The sequence below is a fragment of the Dipteris shenzhenensis genome, chromosome 7, assembly GCF_047967505.1.
Source record: "Dipteris shenzhenensis isolate YYH24624 ecotype China chromosome 7, Dip_SZ_1.0, whole genome shotgun sequence".
Taxonomy (NCBI): domain Eukaryota; kingdom Viridiplantae; phylum Streptophyta; class Polypodiopsida; order Gleicheniales; family Dipteridaceae; genus Dipteris; species Dipteris shenzhenensis.
Window position 1 is genome coordinate 9,695,049 of NC_141602.1, and position 22,302 is coordinate 9,717,350.

General features: G+C 39.5%; 1 protein-coding gene across 1 annotated transcript in view; it reads left to right on the top strand.

The window, feature by feature from the left end:
• Nucleotides 1-6,986, top strand: part of LOC147899921 (beta-1,6-galactosyltransferase GALT31A-like) — a 35,325-nt gene extending 28,339 nt beyond the window's left edge. Inside the window, exons 4-11 of the mRNA XM_087376557.1 lie at nucleotides 4,588-4,787; nucleotides 4,870-4,933; nucleotides 5,219-5,291; nucleotides 5,413-5,533; nucleotides 5,637-5,724; nucleotides 5,892-6,017; nucleotides 6,125-6,234; nucleotides 6,346-6,986. Of these exons, the coding sequence (XP_087232683.1) occupies nucleotides 4,588-4,787; nucleotides 4,870-4,933; nucleotides 5,219-5,291; nucleotides 5,413-5,533; nucleotides 5,637-5,724; nucleotides 5,892-6,017; nucleotides 6,125-6,234; nucleotides 6,346-6,494 (931 nt within the window). The 3' untranslated portion in view covers nucleotides 6,495-6,986. The remainder of the gene's footprint in view (nucleotides 1-4,587; nucleotides 4,788-4,869; nucleotides 4,934-5,218; nucleotides 5,292-5,412; nucleotides 5,534-5,636; nucleotides 5,725-5,891; nucleotides 6,018-6,124; nucleotides 6,235-6,345) is intronic.
• The last annotated feature ends 15,316 nt before the right edge of the window (nucleotides 6,987-22,302 follow it).

Sequence of the window (22,302 nt, forward strand, 5' to 3'; positions counted from 1 at the left end):
AGCCATGTCCAGGATACTTCAGCCCATACCATGGAGGGGGGTTTGTAGGCTATCTCATGGGCTATCCATAGATGCCACTTATACCACTAGCAGTGGGTCCTTAGGGATGGCCATACGGGAGGTGGATTGGACATCGTGGGGAGCATATTGTTTGTGAATGCATGTATGCATGTATGTGGAATGTTTGCTTGTCTTTTGCCTAACAAACATTGTAGTGTTTCCACTTGGTTTTTTTTTGCAGGTAATTTTTAGCAATCGAGGACGTTTGCCTTCTTTCAAGAGAGGGGTCTGTCACGAGGACGTGAAATTATGGGACTTTTGATTTGCGACTTGTAATTTGCGCGTGACTGTCTTGAGCCTTTGGGGTGCGAGGGTCCGACCATGGTCGAGACTAGGGAATAAAAATTTCCTAGTGGGCCCTTGGAAATAGTGAATGTGTGTCTAGTTACTAGGCAATTAATTCCTAGGGCCAAAGTGTGCATCAGGAGGGCCAAAAGAGTGGTGCAATTAAAAATTGCTAATTTTAGCACAAGACTCCAAAAAGAGTCCATAGCCCTTCTTTTGGACTCAGAAGGCCAAAATCAGCTCCAGAAGAGCCAGATAATCAGTTGTGAGCTGCCAGAGCCTGCTAGGGAAAATTGCCATCAGCCAAGGCCAGTTTTAGTGCATCCAGAGCTGCCAGAGGAAATCGCACCTGATCCTGGAGCTTGTTGCAGATTGCGATTTCAGCCAGGGTGTCCTTTGCATATTGCGATTTCACTTCCTGGTCCTCCGGGCTGTGCCAGGTGACCGCGTCTTGTTCCAAGGCTGTTTCCAGGCTGCTACAGAAGATTGCGATTTGTTTCAAAGCTGTCCAGGTTGTTACAAGAGATTGCGATTTGCTACTAGGTTGTCCAGGCTCTGCAGGGAGACTTGCGATTTGATTTCTGGAGTCTTCCGGGTATTGCTGCTGATTTTGGTAACTTTCCAGGTGTGGGTGTTCTCTTCTAAGCTGCTTTTGGGGCCGTGCCAGAGCAGAATCAGCTTTTCTCTACAGGATCTAGGGTTTTCCAACCTCGGTGACCTTTCTGCTGTGGATGCTGGGTAGAAGAAGGCTTGTTTTTGCCTGCTTTTGTTGTTCCCGGATTGATTGCTGGCTAGTTATTGCGTTTGGGTTTCTTTCCTCACGAAGAAAGGTTGATTTATGATGTTGGGCAGTGGCTAGAGAGGCTATAGATTGAGGCAACCTGTTTGGGAGTGCTTTGTCGATTGATTGCACCGGAGTTCGCTGTTGAAGGCTTTGTCTTGTAGATGTTCAGCCGTGTCTGGCTGGTTGGGCACTTGGTTGTGCAATTGCAGGTGTGGCATAGACAGTGGATGGTTTTGGGGTCTCTGTTGCATGCTTTGGTTCGCTGAGGATAGGAGGTTGTCTAGTAATTGGATGCCATTCATAGTTTGGAGTTGAGCAGGGAATTACAAGGTGGGATGGATGGGGAGTCGGCGGGCATTGGTTTGCATGTGGTGCAGCTTCCCAGAGACCTTTGTAATCAGCCGCTTAGCTTCAAATGAATGTTAAATAAATACTGCATAGGGCGCCAATGTTTGGGGCCAATCAGTGTCCTTGTTTCTGAGTAGGAGCGCTCTAGCTCCCCTGTGATTTATTATGTGGTGCATATTTATTTGTCAATTTGTTGTGTATGCTGTAATTAAGTGGATCCTACCACCCTTTACGCTGTTGAGGCTGGTTTCACAAGTATTTTAGAAACGAGCTTGTATACCACATGCATTAGTATGATGGGCCCCCAATGTGATAAATGTTGGCATACAGACTTTTGGGGCAATCAAACGCAGCAGACCCTTTTTCCATGATGAAGGCATAGAGTCAAGAATCCAAGCATGATTAATGATGTGTAGCAGAATAGGGCTAAGCTGATCCCAAAATTACGAAAAACACTCAACCGTGAGGCCATCCCAAACGGGTATTTGGAGTGGGTCAACTTAGACAATGCCACTTTCAGTTCTTGATCAATAAAAGGCAGCTCCAAATGATGTGCTTCCTCTTGCGATAGAATGGGACACACACACACACACACACACACACACACACACACACACTTTTTTTTAAAGTGAAAACTTTGATTGATTATATTACAGGAATAGTCACCTCAAAAAAGAGGCACTAGAAAATACATCAATTGACGATCTCAATATAAGTCAAATATACATCCTGATCTATCTAGCAAGTCTGCAAGCAATCAAAGAAAGATACACACACACACACACATTTTTTTTGAGGTAGGAAGTAGTATTCATTAGGAAAAAAATACATTCATAGCTGTCTCAAAACAACACACACACACACACACGCACGCGCACGCACACACACCCACACCCCCACACCCACACCCACACCCACATCCACACCCACACACACACACACACAACACATATTTGTTTTTTGGGGTGAAATCCATGGAAATTTGTATTACAAGAGGCAATTCCCAACAAGGGAATTTGTAATTACAGCATCAGATGATCTCAACATATGATAAGTAAACGGTGCCGAACACACAGATAATCACAAAGAGATTGCCTGAGTGACATTTGGAAATAGTGAAACTTGGAAAAGGTAGAATCTCCAAAAACTCCATGATTTCGGTCTTTCCATAGAGTTTTAGAGTCCCTAGTATACCCAAGTGAAGAAGAGATCGAATCCCAGCCTCCGTGGATGTATCCCGAAAAGCCAGAATTGCTTGCCAAAGAAAGCATTAGAAAATTGATCTTAGAGACACTGCTGTAGGAAAGGGACAAAATCGTGAGTGACAAGGCATTTGCTAGAAAAGACGAAGCAAATATTCCCGTGGAGCCTTGCATCTATGACAAATAGCATGAGCAATATTTCTTTGTGCTAGGCGTTGTCTACACGGAATAACTCCAAGCATCACCCACCAAAAAAATACCTATTGCCTAAGAGGAAGTTTGCAGTTCCAAAGATGTTGCTGCAATATTTTGTGCCACCAATTACTATTCTTGGACCAAATTAGATTGGCCTGATTTCAAATCCAATGCGGAGGCAACAAAACCTTATATAGAGTGTCCACCGAGATATCAGCCAATAATAATGGAGGAGTGCGTGAACCTTCACGATGTAGAGCCCAATCCGTAAGATGATAAGTAAGCTCTGGTAAGAAATATTGAAGCATCTGAGAAATATAATGCCAAAGGGGCCGATAATGCTGTCCTAAACCATATTGCCTGGCTGTTGATGGAAAAGATAACAAAGTACCATCTGTATGAAACACATCATATGTCAATTGAATCCCCTTGGATGAAATGAAATAAGAGCGTTTGGGTTCTGTAACGCAAGGGGATAATCAAACACCTTTGATCATACAAACTCTTAGAACACAAGAGAGTGGTGGCCACGCCACAAAAGAGAATGCTAGTTCGTAGCATGTAAGGGTAGAAGCTTGGATTTTTGTAAAGATGGAAACACTCCCAAAAGAACTCGCCAAAGGAAAACCTGTTGCTGAAGCGGTACTTTATAGGCCCAAAGTTGCTGTAATCTTTTCCTCCACCACTTGGCCGGGCGATGCATTTGCCAAACAGAATCACCTCTCTCTGAAACCCAAGGTTGAGGCAAAAGGATTTTATACAATGCAGGTACAGTAATCTGAGAAGAGGACCCTGGAGAAGTCAAAGTCCAATCTTCCAGTTGGTCCTGGAGTTCTAAAGGAGGAATCGGAAAAAAAGGCGAAAGCATGGAAGTAATTTGTTGCCACAAAGGACAATAATGAGAGCCCAATCCATATGTAGTGGCTGCTAGAGAAAAGGGGAGCACAGTACTAGCATCATCTATAACATCAGCAACCGAGATGATGCCTTTAAACGAGAACGCCGAGGCTGCTGGAAAGCCAAGGGAGGCTGAAAGACTTTCAACCAGTGAATGCTTTTAGCTCTCAAAGAATTCCCAAGCAAAGATTGCTGTGATGAGAAAGAACATGTTTCCAGTCAAGAAGCAAGCGGGAGATAAAAGGGCAGCCAGGCAAAGTGCCATTAGTGCAACCAAAAAAGAAATCCCAGTGATCAAGTTGCCAATGACCAAACGCAGAAGTACTGATATGAGTGACCAAAGTCCTAACATAAGAGCCCAAGGCTGATCACCTTGCAGAAATTGCAGCAACATTTTCCCTCTGTGGGCAAGAATATGCACATGAATATCCGTGATGTTCAATCCACCATGCATCTTGGGAGAACAAATGTGATGCATCGAAAGCAGCCTGAGACTTTTTCTGCCGTGTTTGGATCGCCGGAAGATTTCCATAAAGACAGACATGAAAGATGTAAGATCTGCCTTAGTGAACATGATCAATGGCACGTAAAATTGAATATATGCCACAAGGATGGACTGCGCTATTCGAAGACGAACGTGCAAAGGCCAGGTTGCCAGTTGTTCACACACACACACACACACACACACACACACACACACATCTCTATCACTAAGGGAGTTTGATTACTCTTATTTGAACAGTTTTACTTTTTTTGCAAATTTTTTCTTTCTAGAAGCTTATAAACTCATTATTTGAATTTCAATTACCTGTACAGGACCCTTGACAAAACTGTCTCAATGTTAGAGATGGAATTGGCTGCAGTGAGGGCAGCACAAGCTTCTTCTCCTGCTCTTGTGAAGCCGGTCAGTGAGGTTTCAGAAGAACGTCACAAAGCTTTTATTGTGGTTGGAATAAACACTGCTTTTAGCAGCCGCAAGAGAAGGGATTCAGTCCGAGAGACTTGGATGCCACAAGGTATGAGCAACAACTAAGGAAACTTAAGGTTAAAATTTATGCAGTTATGCAGATGCTGATTTGATTAAACAAATCTGTACAGGCGATAAATTGAAGCAACTGGAACTAAAAAAAGGCATTGTAGTCCGTTTTGTCATTGGTCACAGGTATCCCTTGTCATTCACTCTTCTATATATATCTATCTGTCTCACTACTCACACATACACACGTCTCTCTAAACCTGCACAGGCACAATAAAATACATGTGTGTGTAGATTTGGTAAGTTACAGCATTGTTGTTTAAAAACAGAATTTCGATCAATTTGCATAGATTTGTTTAAGCTAACAAAGTGCCAGCTCTTACAAGGAAGACTTATTCAGGGATGAATTTTACAGAAAATAGTAAAATACATCACCTGATAATGACAATTCTGATTAATGTTGTTTAATAGTGCAACGCCTAGTGGCATTTTGGATCGAGCTATTGATGCAGAAGATGCACAACACTCAGACTTCTTGAGATTAGTAAGTAAAAAATTTGATGCTTTACATCAGCTCAAACATTTTAAGTTTGACTACAAGATGTATCTACTTGAACTCCATGTAATTGTTACATCTCTTTTCACTGAGTTAATGTTATTGATAGGATCATATTGAAGGTTACCATGAGTTGTCAGCCAAAACAAAAGCATTCTTCTCCACTGCTGTACAAAGGTGGGATGCTGACTTTTATGTGAAGGTTGATGACGATGTGCACATAAACCTAGGTGAGTGATGATGAGACCTTAGTATCTGATTTCATTCCTAACTACAAAAATTCAAGGAAACAGTTTCAGCTCAAGTTTTCATTGTTACCATCTCTGTTATTAGGGATGCTTGGCACAACTTTGGCAAGGCATCAATCAAAGCCTCGTGTTTATATAGGGTGCATGAAATCTGGCCCAGTTCTTGCTCAAAAGTAAGTTGCACATCAGGGAGTTTTACATGATTCCATGGTCTTTTCGAGATGTAGTTGAGTCTTATGGGCACATCATGTAAAAGTATTATTGCTTTACTTTCAAAAAATCCTCACTTTGAGTAAACTATTTAAATAGCGTTCTTTTGCTTCTGTTAATATGTGAACAGAGGCGTTAAATATCATGAGCCAGAGTATTGGAAGTTCGGAGAAGAGGGTAACAAGTATTTTCGACATGCCACTGGTCAGCTATATGCCGTTTCAAAGGATTTGGCAACTTACATCTCAATAAACCAGTAGGTGTTCATTTTTGTTTAGCAAAATTGTGTTTTCCATGTTGTTTTTAATCTTCCCTCTAAATATAAGAGCCGAAATAGTCTTTTTATTTGAGACTTTTTAACAGGCATATCTTACACAAATATGCGAATGAAGATGTATCCTTGGGGTCATGGTTCATTGGCTTAGATGTAGAACAAATTGATGATCGAAGCCTTTGCTGTGGGACACCCCCAGGTCATTATCACCTTCAATAGACTATTGCCTTTACATGTCTAAGTAAAGATGGGTCTCTTTTGCCATTTTAATGCGTACTAATTGTCCAAGTATGTTTACACTGTGCCACAGATTGCGATTGGAAGGCTCAAGCTGGAAATGCATGTGTGGCTTCATTTGACTGGACATGCAGTGGTATATGCAAATCTGTAGACAGAATAAAAGATGTGCATCAGCGCTGTGGTGAAGGAGAAGGGGCTGTATGGAGTGCCATTTTCTAGCTTGCCATGCAGATTCACTAACCCATGCTGTTTGATACGTATACAAACTGTCTATCCTAGCAATGTCCACGATTTCAGAACTCAGGCAGGGAAGCACATTGGGTGTTGCCACGAGTCATATTTGATGCAGAGTCAGCAGTTTTAAAGGAATGGCATGCTTAAAACATCATCGGCAGCTGGTTAATTTTGTGATCTGATAATATATCATGGGTAGCTTTTTATTCAAGAGAGCAGATGATAGCACACATTGTGCTGAGAAGACTGATTAATGAAGTTGCATCCATCAAGCTGTTGTCCTGAAAGCAGAATATATGGACTGATTAAGCCAAATTCGTATGCATGGATGATTGATTTGATCAGTCAATCCCGCCAAGGCGTTGTACTGAAGGGCATGATGTATCTATCCGATTAAGCCAAATGCATATGCAGAGTGGATGCTGTACATGAAAGACAAGCACAAAAGTCTTCTTAAATTGTTGCACCTAGTGCCTCAACCTTTATCTTGAGAGAAATCACTGACAGTTGTGTCCAAGCTGGCGATTTTGTATGTTTTAATGTGTGACTGTTCCTAATGTTTTTAAAGGGAACTTGTAAATAGTTTTGTGTACCCTGATCATTATGTGGAGATATTGGTTATAAATAGCCTGACTGTTAGGGAGAACTGAAACACACCTAGTGGTAAGTTTTCAAATTTGAGGGAAAGGCCGTACTAAGGGACGGGGGGGGGGGGGCAGTAAGGTCAGCGATCAATCACAAGGTCAATGGAAGGATGGACCACAGCAGTTGAGGTCATTCCTTTAGCATTGAATTCTATGACCATCCGTTGCAGTTTTTGACTGAATATTTACTGCTTAAAATGAATAGGGGGGGTATGATACCAAAAAATCCATTAATTTTCCTAGGATAAACTAAGAGTGGTGAAAAGGAAGAGCTCATAACCTAAGGTATGAGCGAAATATTAAAGATGTTTCTAGATGCCTCCTGCCACCTCCAATGCTGCTTCATAAAAGCATGTCGGCAAGCTTCTTCAGGTTATCGCGCTGCATAATCATCACTCCCTTATTCGCTCCGCTTTTTCTCTCCCCTCTTTGCTCTGCTCAGCCCCCTTCCCTCTGCCTCCTAATTTTCAGCCCCCTCTTTGCTCTGCTCAGCCCCCTTCCCTCTGCCTCCTAATTTTCAGCCCCCCCTTTCCTCCCTTCGCCTCGCCAGTCGTTGTGGCTTCACAAAAAATATTCACCGTTGGAGTTTTAGACAGCACGCCATTGTGAGTAGGGAGGAGACAGAGCAGTAGGAAAGCCAGGAATGCAGTCACAAGCACGAGAGCAGCAGAGAAATTGGAAGAGCGGCAGAGTGATTGGACGTATTCCCAGCCGGTTGTCACATTGGACTTCATTTGGAATTTGGCCTTCGTAATGGTTTCCGCGGTAGTGCTAGGATTGAGCAAGGATGAAAGGCCACATACCGCATTGAGAGTTTGGGTTATAGGTTATCCACAACGCAAACTCATGGCTATGGTGAGGGATGTTGAGAAGGGTGAGGAGCGTGATGTTTGGCACCTTGGAGGGTGAGGGAGGGGTGGCTATAGGGAGGCGAGTGCAGGCGGGAGTAGAGGGCGTATCTCAGTGCATCATATTTGGAGATCAAGTGGCGGCAAAGGAGACAAGCTCTGAAGACCTTCGTAGCTACGCAAGGGAGTGAGAAGTGGGGTCCAACGAGTGAGTGTTCGAGGTAGAGATGATGGTTGGAGGTTTAATTAACTTAGGGGGTTCTAATTAAATGTAGATTAATTTACATTAGGGGGTTTAGCTTAGGTTAATGATTTACTAATATGAGAAATGAATTTTTTCAACTCAGTGCTTAAATCTTCTAACTTTTGTTAATCCAATGCATATTCTGAACTCCAAGAAATTTGAAACTAAAAATTACAACCCTGATGCAAAAAGTTTGACGCAAATCCGATGCTCGAGCGCAAAGTTGTAGAACTTTTTGAATAGGTGTGAGTGAAGGATGATTGAGGGGCATGCCATTGAGGTGTATATAAGGCAGAACAGATATATTAGTGTGTGATCAACATATATGGGCCGATCTCCTTTTTCGAAAACTTAATACATGTCTCGACTCCTCAACCCCTTATCATATGCTGTCACCCACATCATGAATAAATTTCAAGATGACTCCAACCTAGGGCCTCAAGTTCCACACTATATAAGGACCTCAATGAAGCACTTTGGCTGTCACATCAACTTTAACCTCAATGTAAAGCAAAAGATAAGAAGGAATACTTTTGAGTTAGAAAAAGGAGAGCCCACAAGTGTCAAACATGAAAACACACATAAGAATAGCGGTAAAGGAAAGAAATATGGAAGCAAGCACAAGCGAGCAAGAATCCAATTGTCATGAGAAAACTAGAGAGAAAAAGGATATACATATACATATATATGTATATATGTATATGTATGTATACACATATACATATATATGTATATATGTATGTGCATAGATAGATAGAGAGAGAGAGAGAGAGAGAGAGAGGGCCAAAGGAACTTGGTATTATTCTTCAAAGAGAGTTATTAGACAAGGGGTTTTTATCGTTTTCCCACAATCCCTTCATCTTTCCTTTCTAAGGTCAAATTGAATTTTCCTAAAGACTCTACTTATGAGCCAAAATTGATGAAGCTTGAAGAACTACACAGCTTTCTTTTAGAAAAGGCTAGGTCCATTATCACTTAAAAAAATCATAGGATTACAAGTAGTCATAGCTATCATCCATATTAACTATGTCTCTTGATAGTTTGAGATCGAATCCCTTGGATCCTATTGGTTTGATTGGAATTGTAGACACTGGGAACATATATGGAAAGGATTCTACTCATGGACTATCACTTTCAGGTCAGAAAGGGATCACGAATTCGGTTTCCATAATTTCTTTGAACTATTGAATTGATATAGTTGGAAGGTATGGTTGGAAGTTTGTGTTGTTTTAGGTTATAGATGGCACTAAGAATGTAGACATTCATATTGAAATTTATGTACATGCCATCTAGGTGACTTTTCAAGTTGAGTGTCTTCGGATAATAATCAAGAGCACTTGCAATGCTACTCATGCATTGTTGAAGCAAGGAGTTCCTTATAAGTGTTAGGTGTCTTTCCACATCATATATATTTGAATCAAGGACTTCACAATAAATGTGAGGGTGCCTTTTTATGGCCTACTTAAAATCTGCAAATGGCCACACGAGTATGGGTTATGATTAGAGGGTGCCGTAATGAGGGGCCAGTTGGATGGCTTCTTGCTCTCCTTGAATTGTTGAGTGGTCCATTTGCGCATGCGACATGTAAAATCAACTTCGAGGCAACAAGGTCTTACTATAGTTAGAAGAGTTGTTGTAAGAACTTGACTTTCTATTGGGGTTGAACTCCCACATAATTTTGCGATTGTGATTTTTACGAGGGTGGAGTTTGGCTTTTCAAACCTTCCTTGTGGTTCCAAGGGTATTTTTTCTTGAATGTTCACAATCCCCCATAGGAGGAAGTGATATGGCACTCTTCTTCGTCTTGCCTATTGAGCGTTATCTCCCAAGATTTGTGGCACATTTAGCTTCCAAATCCTTTGTCCAAGGATGGGAAGTATTAGGGGACTTTGGTGTCATATAGGAATTATATTTGTTGACTTGGGAAGATCTTGGTTCAAAAAGTAGGTAAAAGAGGGAATCATTCGATGTAGCAAGAGAGGTGGTTGTGGGAGATACCTCCTCTTCTTCTAACTCTTCATGATTTGGTTTGAAGTTAAGCTCGTCATGTTTGAGGATGCAATCTAAAAATTTTGATGGGTGGCCTTGAGGGGACCAAGATGCCCAATCCTCTAGATCAAGTAATGTGGGGGGTGTTCGAGAATTCACAAGCTTCAAAGGAGGGGGGATCCTATGAGCTAGATGCATGAATAGGCTTACCTAGCTGATAGATTTTTTTTAAAGCCTTGTGATGTACTCTTCATTGCTACTTGCTCTACTATAAGATCATCTACATACAAAAGTGCAATGGTGATATATTCCTTTGACTTTGTAACATAGCTCTAGCACTTTTAGCCAATGTCCTATTCTATCTTGCTGCAATTGTATTTCGTAGAGGTGTCTCAGCACATATGAACTATCTTCTTATTTCATGATCCTTGCAAAATTTCATGAAGGCTATAGATATATACTCACTTTCATCTAATTTGATTCTTAAATTTTTTGCTTGCCTTATTTTTAACCCTAACTTTGAATTCTATAAATTTGTCAAAGCTTTATGACTTTTCATTGATAAAGTAGACCCAATAGTATTTGTTGTATTCATCAATGGAAATCAAGTAGTATAATGCCATTGATGCTTCTAGTATGTGCATAACCCCATATGTTAGAGTGTAGCAAATCAAGAGTATCTTCTTTTCTAGTTGTACTTCTGATGAAGCTAGCTCCATGTTTATCAAAGCATCATGCTTTTCCATACTTTTCCAAGAGATTTGAGTCTTGGAATACCAATCTCCATATTTTGATTTCTAAGATGTATCAAGATTTTGAAACTCACATGCATATCTAGTGTGCCATAATTTTGAGATTGGCATGGGATGATTGGGTTGAAGCTTTATTGTCATTGTAGGTCATTCCATGTAGATTAGGTATTGAGGTTACTCAACCTAGAATAGTCTACCTTCTTTCATTGCTTCCCAATAAGTTCCTTTTATTTTGTCTGTAATAATGCATTGATTCCATCAAATATTACTCTATAATTCTTCTCTATCATTTGTCCCAATTGACAAGAGATTCTTGCTAAGATTTACAACATTCTTCTTCTCTATCATCTGTCCATTGACTAAATTCTTCTAATCTTTGGTATATATACTATATCATCTATCAATCCTTTCTTGCTTGAGTAGTTGTCCATGGGTACCTTTCACTTTCCTTGAATAGGATTTGGTGTATTGTAGATTAGAGGCTTTGTCCAAATGTTTCATTTCTATGAACCATTATTTATGACATATCATATTGATATGGGATGATGCTCTATTGTCATGGAGACTGAGTTTCTTCTTCTACATGGATAATAACATATCAAGATACCATTGAAATGGATTTCATCATGTGCTTTATGGATCAAAGGCATGGTGATAATGCATACCTCATCTCTCTCACCCAATCGGACTTGGATGTCTTCTACTTGCTCCATAGATGGAGGGAGATTTGCTGATTCAACCCATCCCTTGAAACTCACCAAAAGGTTGGGATAATTTTTTAAGAGGATTCCAATGCACATGGAGATAGGGCAACCAAGGATGCTTGAGAGGGTTGCACCTTCTAGTTGGCATTGTGAAACATTTTTTTGTGGCCCTTGTTGATGGAATAAAGGTTCAATTATGGTATCGAGCCTTGGTGAAGCCAAGTTAGAGATTGGATCTTGCACTTGTTTTTTAGCTTCAAATTGGGCTTGTTTCTTCTCCACCCATTGTTAGAGTCCTTTAAATCAAGCCCTTTGAATTTTTCTATTTTGTTGTATTTTCATCAATAATATGTTTCTTTTTGCAATTTCTTTCATAATCTTTAAACTTGTGATAATAATTACGTTGTATGATTGTCATATTTCTTGATGAAGTTCCTCTACCTTTGTTTCCTCTATTTGAAGAATTATGTCTATGTTTGTAACTCAAATGATTATGTTGGTGAACACCTTGATTTCTATTTTGTTGGTGATTTGACTATTAATGCTAATGTTGCAATCCACCACCTTTGTATGATGTCTCTCACCTACCACATCTATTTGAGGTTGCAAAGGCTTGCTCACTTGTTTTTCTTTCCTTGCTTGAATTGCCCAAATATATAATACTAGATTGTAGCTATTTCAATTTTAGTACTTGCTTTTGAACAGCTATGCTTTGCATTGGCTTCTCATAACCTTCTTCGAGCCCATTGAGGGTGACATGGACTTGTTCTTCAGGTTTCATAGTTCCACTTGTTGCTATAGTTTAGTATTTCTATGTTGATCCTCAACACATATGCATGTCTTGTATCATTTCTTTGTTAGGGTCTTGATTTACCTGGATTTAGGATATCTCAATTTGTACTCTATTCTTTCATATATACAAGGTTGCAAACAATCCACATGCTTCTTTTGATGTTGATTGTGTTCCGTTGTTGAAGAATTACATTTTATACATTTTCCCATTGCGCAAACTGAACTAGAGTGGGACCAAGAAACCAAGTGTGCATTGTGCATTAAATATTGATCTAGTTAGACTACCATCAACATATTCCCACCTATATTAAAGAACAACAATTTTTGTCATTATATATTTTCATGTACCATAGTTATTGTTGTGAAGCCTTGTTGGAGACTCCAAGTTGATGTTGCTCAATGTTGACATGATGCTAGATGTGCTAACTATCAATATAGATCAAAATTTAGATAGAATTATGCAAAATTTATGCACTTGAGTGACTAAAAAAATATTTAAATGTCTTTAGAAATGTTGGATTTGGTGTGTCAAAGAGGTTTATGGAGATTACACTCAAGTTGGTATGTCAAAGAGGTTTGTGAGGATTACACTCAATTCTTCAGACTTCAAATGATCAAGTTAGGATAAATTTTTGTTTACGAAAATTGGAATTATCCAATTAATTTGATCATTTAGTATTTAGTTGAGTGAGATCTAGCATTTTTCTCATACAGTTGATGCAAGTGTGCTTGCTGCTCATAGTGATGCATGTGTGCTCTTACATGGCTAGATATACAACTATGACTATATGAGTGTATGACATTGTGTGCACCACTTACACAATGATTGTATGTGTGGCATGTGTGCACCATCAGTACAATTTTATGTATATGTGGCATGAGGTGCACCATTTAATGGGCCGTGTTGCATGTTTGCACCATCCATCTAAAATTTTGATAGGCTTAGCCTAAGCATATTTACTATAGTGGGAAAAGCAAGATTTACTTTTAGATAAAGTAAGCTATTTTGGAAGTGGCTCATGGGGTTTCTCCCAATTCGTGCATAGAGGAGGCTTGTATGAATTTTTCATCAAAAGCGGTTCAATCAATGAAAAATTCAAATACATACGAGATCAAAGAAAAGCACCACGCTTATGGGAGGGGGGATTGTACCTAGTACACTTGTAAACTCTTTTTTTTTGGTGAGTTTTGAAAGAGCATGCATAATTTCGTACAATATTCATTGTGGTTCAATGATTTGCAGGTTTCACGGGCATTTCCCATGGCAATTATCATGAGAAGTAAACAAAAAAGCGATTCTCTATACGTAAACCATAGAAAGGAGGAAGGTTAGAGCATAAAGGATTGAGAAGCAATTTGGAGCACAAAGCATTGAGAAGCTGCGAAACAAATGGAACTCCACGGCGCACAAAGGCAAAAAAAATGAGAAAAAGAGAAAGCAAGGAGAAGCTAGAGACTATGACTCTGACCTAGCTCCACCTAAGCGATGATTTTTTATATTTCAAATGCTCATGTACATATTTAAAATTTTGAACATTAGAGTCTTATCCCGATATTACAAATGCTCATGTACATATTTAAATTTTTGAACATTAGAGGCTTATCCTAAGCGTGTTTACTATAGTTGGAAAAGCAAGCTTCATTTTAAAAAAAAGCAAGCTATTGTGAAAGTGGCTTATGGGCCTTTTCCCCAATTTGTGTAAATAGGATATGTACATGGAGCTTGTATGAATTTTTGATTAAAAGCTATTCAATCAATACAAAAATTTAAATATATAAGAGATTGGAGGCGAGATTGCACCTAGTACACTTGTGTAAAGTCTCTTTTGATTGTGAGTTTCTACAGCTAGTGCGTATTTTTGTATAGTGTTTTTTGTGGTTTTAATGATTTACACATTCTATGAGTGTTTCCAATCATAGTGGTATCAGAGCAACTACAATTTTAATCTAGCTTTGCTTAAGTGGTAATTTTTTTTGACATTACAAGTGCTCATGTTGTGAAATCAGGGGATCGAGCTCTCCTAGTCATGAGACAACATCCTAATACAACACTAATCTAAGGAGGATGCAACCTAAGTGTGAACATGATGAAGAGAGTGCTCATGACATGTACCTCAAGCCAATTAGTTTCCAAGATAGATTAGCTTGGACTCATAAAGAGAATCTTGAGATAGTATAGAGTGCTTGATTGATATTACTTCAAATGAACCTCCCTTTTATAGGTGAGAGTACTTACATCCATATGCTTGCTCACATGTGGGATATGTCCTCCATGCCATGTGGTAGGTTGCCCTTTACTCATACCTTTATTTTGCATGTGCTCATGGCACCACAACTCTCAACACCTCCCCTTGGTGCCATGATCCTTTGGCTACTGTAAGGTGGTCAGATGTGAGTTACAAGATCAAATCCTCCCCTAGGTGCTTACATAGCTACTCTCAGGTGGTTAGGTTTGATTTACAAAATATAGGCAAGGTTGGCGAGGTTTTTGTTTCTCAATACATGTTGTTCCTATCATTCTGCTCATGGCTTGATGATGACTCCACGTAGTCGACTTGCTGGTTCTTCAATCTGCAATCTTCTTCCTTGTGTAGCTTCATGCATGATGCTTTGTTCTTCCACGTGCCTTGATACTTTATGTGTGGATGCCATGCTTCGTGCTATGGTCATCTCATACACTTGTGCTTTTGGCATGCTTATGACAATGATGTGTGCATTCATGCTTTGATTTGTCATTTGTTGCAAAGGTATTACCATGAGCTTTGTTTTGCTTCAATGGCAGTGTCTAATTGCTAACAATGATTCTAATCTGATAGGCGCGTAGAGCTCAAAAAGATGATCACTTTTCCTTTTTAGAGCATGTGCAAATTCCTCCTAGATTGCAAGTTATGCCTTGTTGAAGTTTTTGTGAAGAAGAGGGGGCTTTGATGATGTGGCAGAGGCTGTTCATATGCTGCAGACACACTGTGCTTATGAAGGGACTGTGTGCTTAGGTGGTTGCATGATGATGTGGTATTAACCTAACCCTAAGCCTTATCCATGGTTTAACTTAACCACACCCACACCCAATCTTATCTGCCATGTGTCAATTTTTTAACCATGATCCTTACCTATGGTAACCAAGCATTTACTAACCACGGTTGTGCTAGCCACATGGCCTTATCTGCCACATGGCATCATCTTCGTCAGATGGCTCTCAGGAGGGCATGGCATCCTGAATGGCGATGGCGACGATGCTCTGCTGCATAGCTGAGAATGTAGGAGCCACTGGCTTTTCGGAGTTGCGATCATTGCAGGAGTTTATTGAAGGCATCGATTGCCTGGAGCTTCTTGTCATTGAGAGCCCGGAGCTCAGAGAGTCTTTGCCGCAGGTGTCGAGGGAGCCCTAAAGGTCTCTACACCTTGGATGGTTGCGTAGGCTTTTGTTGCGGGTCAAGAGTAGCCACTTGCTATTGTGGTGCTAAGCCCATCGTGATGTTTGAGCACAGGTCATAGGAACTGTTTGCTTCACGCGTCGCTGGAGAAGAGAAGGAGACTGCAGCTTTGGTTGCTACTTGTGAGCTCCTGTCTGTGGAGTCACTAGGCTGTTGGAGCATCGTCCGAGCCTTGTTTACTGTTTCAATGCTACTGCCTAGGGCACCGGGCATTGCTGAAGCCAATGTTTGTCAGGGGCTCATTGATGGAGGCTTGCTTGCCTTGGACATTCACTCATCCCAGTAGCTCAGCCGTTGTTGTCATGCTACCTAGCTCCCATTTTTGACTGTGCTCTCTATAAGTATTGACCCCTTTTGAGTCTCGTAGAGCTCATCTCGTTAATCCATTCAGGCTGGGGAACTATAGCAGACGACTAGCCGGTTGTAGAGGCCTCAATGACTGTCGAAGCCTCGGCCCATGAAATGCCTCCAAGTGATGGAGTTTCCAAATGGCAGAAGAACTCTGGAGATCTAAAACTAATCTTTCATTCTAAAACTAATCTAGGAGAACTAGACCTAAGCTCTGATACCATGTGAAATTGGGGGATTGAGCTCTCCTAGTCATGAGACAACATCCTAATACAACACTAATCTAAGGAGGATGCAACCTAAGTGCAAACATGATGAAGAGAGTGCTCATGACATGTACCTCAAGTCAATTAGGTTCCAAGATAGATTAGCTTGGACTCATAAAGAGAATCTTGAGATAGTGCAAAGTGCTTGATTGATATTACTTAAAATGAACCTCCTTTTTATAGGTGAGGGTACTTACATCCATATGCTTGCTCACATGTGGGATATGTCCTCCATGCCATGTGGTAGGTTGCCCTTTACTCATACCTTTGCTCTGCATGTGCTCATGGCACCACAACTCTCAACACATGTATATATTAAATTTTTTGAAAATTAAAGGCTGAGCCTAAGCATATTAACTATAGTGGAAAAAGCAAGCTTTACTTTTAGAAAAATCAAGCTACTTTGGAAGTGGCTCATGGGGTCTTTTTTCCAATCCGTGCACAGAGGAGATGTACATGAAGCTTGTATGAATTTTTGATTGGACGCTATTCAATCAATGAAAAACTCAAAGACATAGGAGGTGGAAAGAGAGCACCACTCTTATGAGGAGAGATTGCACCTAGTATACTTGTCAAGTATGTTTTATTTATGAGTTTTGAAAGCTTGTGCGTATTTTTGTATAGTGCTTGGTGGGCTTTCAATGATTTGCAAGTTCTATGAGAGTTTGCCATCTTGCATATGGTATAAAAGCAAGGATTCATTGGTCCATGGGAAGCTCAAGGTCTTGCAAGGAAAAAAGTGATTTTGTATGCACAAATAGTAGACAGGAAGAAGGTCGGAGCATAAAGGCTTGAGAAGCAGTTCGAACCATAAAGGACCTAGCTTGGGAAGATCATCGTCTTGCAACACATAATGGGATTCTTTGTGCATAGTTAATAGAAAAGAGGAAGGGTAGATTATAAAGGATTGAGAAGCAGTTTGGAGCATAAATGGTCTAATACTAGAAGCACAAACAATAAATTGATTCTCTATGCACAAACAATAGACAGGAGGAAGGTCAAAGCATGAAGGATTGAGAAGCAGTTCAGAGCACAAAGGATTGAGAAGCTACAAAGCAAAGGGAACTACATGGTTCATTGAGGAAAAAAACAAAATTTGGGAAAATAGAAAGAAGTAAAAGCTACAGCTATGATTCTGAGCTAGCTCTGCATAACCGGTAATTTTTTACCTTACAAATTCTCATTACACATTTAACATTTTGAACATTAGAGGCTTAGCCTAAGCATATTAACTATAGTGGGAGAAGAAAGCTTTAATTGTAGAAATAGCAAGCTATTTTTAAAGAGGCTTGTGGGGCTTTTTCCAAATTTGTGCATAGAGCAAATATACATGGAGCTTGTTTGAAATTTTGATCCAAGCTATTTAGTCAATAACAAATTCAAATACATAGGAGGTGGAAGGCACCTTTATAAGGGAGATTGTGCCTAGTACACTTGTCAAATCTCTTCTATTTGTGAGTTTTGCAAGCTTGTGCATTATTTTGTTTAATTTTTTCTGTGGTTTCAATGAGTTGCAGGTCTTGTGACCATTTCCCATTGTAGTGTATCAGAGCAAGGGTTCATCAGTCCATAGCACGGTATTGAAGCCCACGGTCTTGCAAGTAAAAAAATGATTCTTTATGTATAAACCATCAGTAGGAGGAAGGTCGAAGCACAAAGGATTGAGAAGCAATTTGGAGAACAAAGGATCTAGCACGGGAAACTCACGGTCTTGCAAGCAAAGAAGCAACTCTCTGTGGGAAAACAATAGATAAGAGAAAGATCAGAGCATCAAGGATTGAGAAGCAATTGAAAGTGCAATGGATCTTGCATGGGAAGTTCAAAGTCTTACAAGTGAAAAAGCGATTCTCTGTTTGCAAAAACAATAGATGAAAGGCCAGATCATAAAAGAATTAGAAGCAATTTGGTACATAAAGGATTGAGAAGCTGTGAAGTAAAGGAAACTAAACATAACATGGAGGAAAAAGAAAAGAGAAAGCAAGGAGAAGCGAGCAACCGTGACTCTGACCTAGCTCTGCTTAAGGATAGTTTTGACATTATAAATGTTCATGTTCATATTTGAATTTTTGAACATTAGAGGCTTTGCCTAAGTGTATTAAATATAGGGGAAAAAAAAGCTTTATTTTAAAAAAAAGCAAGCAATTTTGGAAGAGGATGGTGGGGCTTTTTTCCAATTCATCCACAAAGGAGATGTACATGGAGCCTTTATCTTATGGGGAGATTGCACCTAGTATGCTTGTCAAGTCTCTTTGTTTGTGGGTTTTGAAGAATCATGCATATTTTGGTATAGTGTTTCCGAAGGTTTCCATGATTTATAGGTTTCGCGAGTGTTTTCCACCATAGTGGTATAAATTTCTTTTTGGCTTGCAAGACCATGACATTCCCATGTTGGATTTGTTGTGCTCCAAACTACTTCTCAATCCTTTATGCTCCTACCTTCCTCTTATCCATTGTTTACACACAGAGAATCATTTTCTTACTTGCAAGAGAGTGAGCTTCCCATGCTATGGACTTATGAATCCTTGCTCTTATACTAATACAACGGGAAACACTTGCAGAAAGCAAGCTATTTTGGAAGTGGCTTGTGGAAAATTTTCCCAATGTATGCAAATGACAGATAGGAGGAAGGTTAGAGTATAAAGGATTGAGAAGCAATTCAAAGCACCAAGGATGGAGAACTTGTGAAGCAAAGAAAAGTGTGTGGTACATGGAGAAAGAATAAAAAAATTTGGAAAAAGAGAAAGCAAGGAGAAGCCAGTAGTTGTGACTCTGACCTAGGTCAGCTAAAGTGATAATTTTTGACATTTCAAATGCTCATGTAAATATTTACATTTTGCGGGTTTTCAAAGCTCATGCACATTTTGGTATAGTGATTGCTACAGTTTGAATGATTTGTATACCTAATAAAGTTAGGCTAAGCCTCTAATGTTCAAAAATTTAAATGTGTATATGAGCATTAGTAATGTTAAGAATTATTGCTTATGTGGAGCTAGGTCAGAGTCACAGCTTCTAGCTTCTCCTTGCTTTCTCTTTTCTCAAATTTCTTTTTTTTCCTTCGTGTACCTTGTAGTTCCCTTTGCTTCGCATCTTCTCAATCCTTTGTGCTCCAAACTGCAATAAGAGACACTTATAGAACCTATAAACCTTGAAACCACAACAAGCACTATACAAAAATATGCAAGAACTTTCAAAACTCGCAAATAATACTGGGTGCAATCTCCCCCCATAAGAGTGGTGCTCTTCTTCCACATCCTATGGATTTGAAATTTCCATTAATTGGAGAGCTTCCAATCAAAAATTCATAAAAGCCCATGTACATCTTCTCTATGCACAAATTGGGAAAAAGCCTCACACACCACTTCCAAAATAGCTTGCAGTTTCTAAAAATGAGGCTTGCTTTTCCCACTATAGCTAATACACCTCTAAAGTTCAAAAGTTTGAAGTATGTACATGAATGTCAAAAATTATTGCTTAGGTAGAGCAGGGTCATAGTCACAGTTGTTAGTGTCTCTTTCTTTCTCTTTTCTCAAAAAAAAATTCCTCTATGTGCTGTGTAGTTCCCTTTGCTTTGCAGCTTCTCAATCCTTTGTGCTTTGAGCTACTTCTTAATCCTTTATTCTCCTACCCTCCGTCTATTTTTTGTATGCATACAGAGAATTGATTTTTTTCTTGCAAGACCCTGAGCTTTTTGTGCTAGATCCTTTGTGCTCTAAATTGCATCTCAAACCTTTGCACATAGAGGATAATTTTTTTACTTGCAAGACCATGACCTTCCCATGCAGACCAATCAATCCTTACTCTCATACCATAGGAATGGGAAATGTTGTGGAACCTACAAATCATTGAAACCATAGCAAACACTATACGAAAATATGTCCGAGCTTTCCAAACTCACAAGCAGAAGAGACTAGACAAGTGTACTGGGTGCAATCTCTCCTATGTATTTGAATTTTTCATTAATTGAACAGGTTCCAATGTACATCCACATTCATTGAAAAATTCATCCATGTACATCTCCTCAATGCCCAAATTGGGAAAAACCCCACAAGCCACCTCCAAAATAGCTTGCTTTTTCTTTAAAAAAAGATTTCTTTTCCCACTATAGTTAATACGCTTAGGCTAAGCCTCTAATGTTCAAAAAATTTAATATGTACATGGGCATTTGTAATGTCATAAATTATCACTTTGGTGAAGCTAGGTTAGAGTCGTAGCATTTAGCCTCTCCTTGCTTTCTCTTTTTCCTAATTTTTTTCCCTTAGTGCACCACGAAATTCCCTTTGCTTCACAGCTTCTCAATCTTTTGTACTCCACACTACTTCTCAATAATGTATACTCTAACATCACTACGGCAGTAGGAACCGTTTGCAAAACCTACAAATCATTGAAACCACAACAAGCAGTATACAAAACTATGCATGAGCTTTCAAAACTCATAAACATTGTAGACAAGTGTATTGGGGGGAATCTCCCCCCAAAAGAGTGGTGTTGTCCTTCCACCTCCTATATATTCGAATTTTTCATTGATTGAATAGCTTCTAATAAAAAATTAATACAAGCTCCATGTACATCTCATCAATGCCCAAATCAAGAAGAAGCCCCACGAGCTTTTCCTAAAAATAAAGCATGTTTTGCCCCCTATAGCAAATATGCTTAGGCTAAGCCTCTAATGTTCAAAAATTTAAGTTTGTACATGAGCATTTGTAAAGTGAAAAATTATCACTTAGGTGTAGCTAGGTCAGAGTCATAGCTTCTTGCTTTCTCTTTTCCAGAATGTTTTTTTTCCTCCCTGTGCTATGCAGCTCCCTTTGCTTCATAGCTTCTCAATCCTTTTTTCTCTAAACTGCTTCTGAATCCTTTATGCTCTAACACCACTGCAACGGGAACCATGCAAAACCTACAATTCATTGAAACCATAGTAAGCACTATACAAAAATACACAGGAGCTTTCAAAACTCACAAATAGAATAGACTTGACAAGCATCTTTCGAGAATCTCCCCCCATAAGAGCGGTGCTCTCCTTCCACCTCCTATGTATTTGAACTTTTCATTTATTGAATAGCTTCTGATCAAAAATTCATACAAGCTCCATGTACATCTCCTCTATGCACAAATTGGGAAAGCCCCACGAGCCTCTTCCAAAATAATTGCTATTTAAAAAAAAAAAGCTTGCTTTTTCCACTATAGTTAATACGCTTAGGCTAAGCATCTAATGTTCAAAAATGTAAATATGTACATGAGTATTTGTAATGGCAGAGCTAGATTAAAGTCATAGCTACTAGCTTCCTCTTGCTTTCTCATTCTTGAATTTTTTTCCTCCATGCATCGTGCAATTCCCTTTGCTTTGCAGCTTCTCAATCCTTTGTACTCCAAATTGCTTCTTGATCCTTTATGCTTTGACCTTCACCTGTTAGTTGTTTGTGTACAAAGAATCATTTTTTTGCTTCCAAGATCGTGATCTTCCCCTACTAGATCCTTTATGCTCTAACCTGCATCTCAATCCTTCATGCTTTAAACTTTTTTGTGTTTGTTCTTTGCACACAGAGAATCACTTTTCACATGCAAGAACGTGACCTTCCTGTGGTGGATCCTTTGTGATCCAATTAGGATGAGTGGAATGGATTATTGTAAATACCATAGGAATGAATTATAAATACCTTGGTATGGGGCGAGAGTTATTTGTGTATGGGATATTGTGGGGTTTTTAGAAAATAGGAAGAGTGAGTCATATAAAGAGGTGGGCTCATGTCCATGTGTTCCAATAATTTAAGAGAG